This window comes from Tupaia chinensis, unplaced genomic scaffold, assembly GCF_000334495.1.
Source record: "Tupaia chinensis unplaced genomic scaffold, TupChi_1.0 Scaffold000082_1, whole genome shotgun sequence".
NCBI lineage: Eukaryota > Metazoa > Chordata > Mammalia > Scandentia > Tupaiidae > Tupaia > Tupaia belangeri.
Window position 1 is genome coordinate 763,822 of NW_006159543.1, and position 5,554 is coordinate 769,375.

At 36.1% G+C, this 5,554-nt stretch overlaps 1 protein-coding gene across 2 annotated transcripts in view; it reads right to left on the minus strand.

Annotated features, from left to right (window-relative positions):
• Nucleotides 1-483: 483 nt before the first annotated feature.
• The window catches only part of PSMD10 (proteasome 26S subunit, non-ATPase 10), a 15,922-nt gene continuing 10,851 nt past the window's right edge, over nt 484-5,554 (minus strand). The window contains exons 3-5 of one of the 2 annotated variants that reach the window (XM_006142828.3): nt 5,110-5,256; nt 4,857-5,023; nt 484-1,406 (exon numbers count right to left, since the gene is read on the minus strand). In XM_006142828.3, the coding sequence (XP_006142890.1) occupies nt 1,253-1,406; nt 4,857-5,023; nt 5,110-5,256 (468 nt within the window). In that variant the 3' untranslated portion in view covers nt 484-1,252. The remainder of the gene's footprint in view (nt 1,407-4,856; nt 5,024-5,109; nt 5,257-5,554) is intronic. The other variant, XM_006142829.3, reaches the window with a different exon arrangement.

The following is a 5,554-nucleotide window of genomic DNA, read 5'->3' on the forward strand; positions in this document are numbered from 1 at the left end:
CTCTGTCTTTCTGGTTTTTGCCCTATAGCAAAAACCTCTCCAAAAAAAAAAAAACATGCTTCAGTTGAGCAGAAGCATAAAAATTGAGCTCTAGTTTATACTTAATAATTACCTTTTACTCTATATTTAAAAATTATTTAATTTTATTTATTATTATTTTTCTTAATTTTCTATAGGGTACATGTGCTCACCAGAGAGAGAGAGAGAGGGAAAGTGAGAAAGCACGCCACCAGGTCTGGGACTTGAACCAGATCAGCCATGTGGGAGTCCAGCACCTTAATCACCACATCACCTGCTGGTTCCTCCTTTTACTCTACATTTAATTGGCAATTCAGATTATTATTTTAAAAGATTTGCTGGAGTTCCATGAATTTTGATTTTAGAACTATCCAAAACTGAGAAATGTCCTTATTTATCATTTTAAGGCTTTAAACATTTTAAGGCTTAAGTGAGTCTAACTGATTTGAAAGAAAAATTGAGAGATTCTTTCAACACTTTATTTTGTTTCTGAAATACAAATCAAAATACGTTTTTGTTACATATCATCTTAACAAGCTTGACATTCTTTTTAATACAAGGCAATGCAATAGGCTGTTGAAAACTTCCTTATTTCAAAACAATACACTTTATTTTGGAGGGCTACAGCTCACCAGAGAGCTACTGGATACACACACAGGGTACAGTTTTCCACTATTTTGGAGCATACCCTCCAAATTAATATTTGGTCCACTAAAATATACAGGTATTCCTCCTATAATAAAAATAATTTAAACTTTATGGCTGGAAAGAAACCCAAATATTTGGCATAGGCCTCTGAGTGGGCTTGAAAAACACTTTAGGATATATTTCAACTGTAAGGAGGATCATGTAGAATCCACCTACACCCATCTGGCAGAACAATTGGCTTGTTGCTGTTGGGGTTGTTCTGCCTTGGAGGGGGATAGAAAGTGTATGGGAGGGTGCTGCCAATTCCCAACAACCACAGAATTACTTACTCAAGACTAACTAAAATTCAATATAGAACAATACACAAGAGTAGAACAATATCAATAGTTATTCAATGCCTGGAAAGCAAGTTATAAGCTTAGAACAAATACACCTGCAGGAACGACAGTCAATGTGTTTATAAGACTTTGAAGGTGAGAAAACTTCATCATTCACAGGTGAATGATGTTTTGTGCACAAGGAAATTACTTTCCAGGACACTAGGGACAACAACAGAACATATAAAGTAAGAATAAATCCAAGTTGTTTAACCTTCCACCATTCTTTTGAGCATTAAACCCAGGCCACCCTTGGCTACTTGCAAGGGTGTCTTTTCTTCTTTATTCTCAATGTAAATACTTGCTCCTTGGGAGACCAGCAGTTTTGCTTCTTCCACTCTCTCCTCATCACAGGCTAAGTGTCTGAAATCAGGGATCACAAAGACCAATTAATCATAATCAATTCTATGCAATGGTCAGGAGTTCCTAGTAGATAATCAAAACTGATTATAAGACAATAGTAATATTGGAAAAGTTAGGAAAGGGAAACCAATGTGCACTGGGGAAGACTGTTTATAAGTTAAAGTTCAGTGGCATAGCCTTATAATACCATATCAGAAATCATAATTCTGGTCCTACTACAATAGAAAGGATCTTAATGCTAGCCTAAGGAACAATTTCCTCATTTTATGGAGATTAGTAGTAGTTAACCTCAAACACTACATGTGGTAATTCAGAATTCAGAGGAGTCTCAATTCATAATCTGTTCATAGACATTTGATGGGCTTACATTTTGGAAACATAGTTTAACAGATTTCATCTTGTTTGATCCCCATGTCTACCTAGTAAGTCAGTAAGGCATTATTTACGGTTGAAACCAACCATGATAGATGTTAAAGTTCTTGTCTATGATGATGTGACTGAGTGATGAACTGAGCAGAGAAGGAAACTAAGAAAGACACTTCAGAGTTTATCAGGCAAAGAATTGGATACTTCACAACAATCCAGTGAATATTATTATTCCACTCACAACAATCCAGTGAATATTATTCTCGTATTACACATGAGGAAACTAAGACTCAGGAAGGCTAAGTAACTTACCTAAGTTACTTAAAGTATTTAATCTAGTTGGTCAGTGCTAGGGTTTGGATTGAGTGAACAGCATCTAGTTCTTTCAAAATCCTATGTTCTTTCCAGGACCCTATACTGTTTATGAGATTTCCTCCAGGCCATCTTGCCTTTCTGGTTATAGAGAAAAGAGCTAAAATCTGCAGTTCTTTTTCTTTTTTTTTCTTTTTTTTTGGAGAGATTTTTGCTATAGGGTGCGTGCATTCGCCAGACAGACAGAGAGAGAGAGACAGAAAGCAAGAAATCACCCCCCAGAGGGGATGGCCACGCCACAATCCTTTCTCCTCCATTCTCCTCTCAGGATCTTGGGCGCACACGCACACGCACCTGGCGTGAGTTTAAGCCACCGGGTCCAGGACTCGAACTGCGGTAGACTACGTGGGAGCCCAGAGAAATAGCCATTACATTAACTGCTGGCCCCAAATCTACAGTTCTTTTAAAATGGAATCACACACATCTACAGGAAAGTTCTTAAAACTAAGAGTTAAGAAACTAATACCATTTTTATAAGCCTAAACCACATTTTTTTTATTGCCTCTCCATAATCTTGTGGTTTCTCTATACTTATAGATAACCATGTTTTACAGACCATTTTTGTTTGACAGATACCATGATAATTAGTTGAATGAACTTAAATTGTTCTCCATTCTTTTTTCCTTAGTTCATTTCTTTTTATTTTTACACTAATTATCTTTGGAAGCTCTTGAATAAATTCTGTCTCTCTTCTGATGGGGTCCAGGCGGCTGACAATAGTGGACTCTGCAACCAAAGGGTGCTCCATCAGGGCATTTTCTAATGCAAAAGTCCAATTCAGTAACCAAAGGATATTATGATATTATCTAATCTTGCAACAAACTGGAAATATCCATCCTCATCCATATACGCCCATTCCTGGTGATATAGAAATTGTCTCATAGAGTTGAGCTGTTTTTGAAGGACCATTCTGCTAAACCTGCACATCCCACACAGTAACCTGACCTTGAGCCGGTGCACTGGAATTGCTGAAGGTTCTCAGGAGACATATTTCTATCATGGGATGAATTGAAATCTGGCCCAAAACAATACTTTTTTAAAAGTTTGTTTAAAGTTAAGTTCAAAAAGGTTGAACCTCACTCTGGATTAAAAAGAAGAGTCACAAAATTTCTGGTTAAAAAAGAAAATCACTAAAATGGTTTATTACTTGTTGTTGATAACATGTATAATATTCTCAACTGGACTGGTCTGAGAAGTATTTCATGTAAGGTAAATTCTCTTTACAAGCCAAATGATGTACAGTGATTGAATGTCTTTTAAAAAATAATGAGAATAAAAAGTAATAATAATAATCTAAAAAAATGAAGAGCTATTTGATGATGATGATGATGTGGATAGTGATATCTTTGTCTTGACTGATATGCATGGTAATCATGCTGGAAAAAGAAATTCTATATACTGTAAAGATATATGTGATTAAATGTAATACATTTAAAAAGGACATTAATAGGCAAAATGCCTTCAGTAACTGAAAAAAAAAATCACTGAAAACAGAGAAGAAAAGCAGCTGAGTACAGAAGAAACAACAATGTAGAGGCCAGCTTCAGATCATACACCTGAAGTCTGGATGGGCTTAAGAGTTAAATGCAGAACAATAACAATAACTCCCAATCAAAAACAGTTAATTATTTTTTTAAAAAAACCTTTAGAACAAAGGGAAATATTTAAGTAATTTCAAGATGAGAGAGCTTTTCTAGCCATGAGGGAAGATGAACAGTTTTGACTACATATAAACTGAAAACTTCAGGTTTTTTTCTAAAATTTAAATCATTAACAAAACAAAAATACAAACTGGGAAAAATATTTTCAACCAACATGGCACAACGTTAATATTTTTACTATGTCTAATCAAGAGCACTTAACCAGTACAAATAAGTAAATTAATTCCCCAAAAGGCAAGAGACAGAGGGACACCAAAAGTACAATTTAGAGAACAGCCATATGCATTAAAAAATGCTCAAAAGGTAATAAAAAAAGGTGAATTACAACTATGAAATAGCACTTGCTATATAACAGAAGGATCATTTCAGTGTTGGTAAAGGGGTGATAGGCACTCTTAAACTGCTATTGGGAGGGTACAATGATACAACTCCTCTGGAAGCAATTTGGCAATATATAGCAATAGTCTTAAATTGTGTGTATTTGTCGACTCAGCACTCCAGCTTGTAGGAGTTTACACTAAGGTAATGGCAATATGGCCAAAGGGTTTTGGACAAAGTTGGTTCATGCAGTATTATCTATAATACTACAGTGTTAGAAAATTTTAAGAAGTTTAAATATACGTCATTAGAGAAATTATTAAATTATGGTGGAGCCATAAAATGGACTTGTATATAGCCATTAGAAATGTTTTAAACATATTTAATGATATTGAAAAATGCTCACAATATATTATGGGGTGAAAAGAACAAGATATACAACTACATACACTGCATGACCCCAATTGTGCTAAAATATATATGTGTAAGATATAACATTTGCATAGAAAAGCCTGGGAGGAAATACACAAAAGTGTTATCTTTGGTTATTTTGGGGAGGTAAGAAAATAGATGATTCTTATTTTTACCTTTATACTTTTGTGTACTTTCAAATTCTTTTGCCAATAACATATATTGCATTTATATGCAGAATAAAAAAAGAAATGATATGTAAGCATTATTGCAAGAGGGTTAATGTCAAGTAGAATACAAATGACTGCTACTTGTCACTTACAGAGGAGTGTTACCCTCAGTGTCTTGAATGTTTGTGGATGCTTTGTAGTACAGAAGGATATGAATCATCTTCAAGTTACCCTTGGCTGCGGCCCGGTGCATTGCTGTAGCCTCATAATGATCCTTAGCATCTGGATTAGCCCCACCTTCTAGTAACATGACAGCAATCTGGAGAAGAAAACAATGCAGAGATCTTTCTGTGCCCTGGCACACATTTTGAACCCAGTAGAAGTAGCCCATGCATGGAACCATACCTCATGCCTGTTTTTGGAAGCTGCATAATGTAGGGGTGTGCAGCCATTTTGATTGACAGCATTCACTTGAGCACCTTTCCCCAGCAGGGCTTTTACAATCTCATCCCGGCCAGCAGAAGCAGCAATATGAAGAGGAGACCAACCTGCCTGTAAAAGAGAGAGACAGAACAAAAACAAGGAGGAACAGGCACAGGTATTAATGTTAAAACTTCAATTGGGTTTACAAAGCATTATGTGTGAATGGATTAAAAAATAACCCTTTACAGGGCTAGCAGAGTCGCTGAACTCCCACATGGCCGATCTCAGTTCGAATCCTGGACGTGGTAGCTTCAAAATCATGGCAGGCAGGTGTGAGTGAGTTCGTGCTCAAGATCCCAGGAGGAGAATGAATGAGATGAGATGAGATGAAATGAGATGAGAGAGAGTGAGAGAGTGAGAGAGAGAG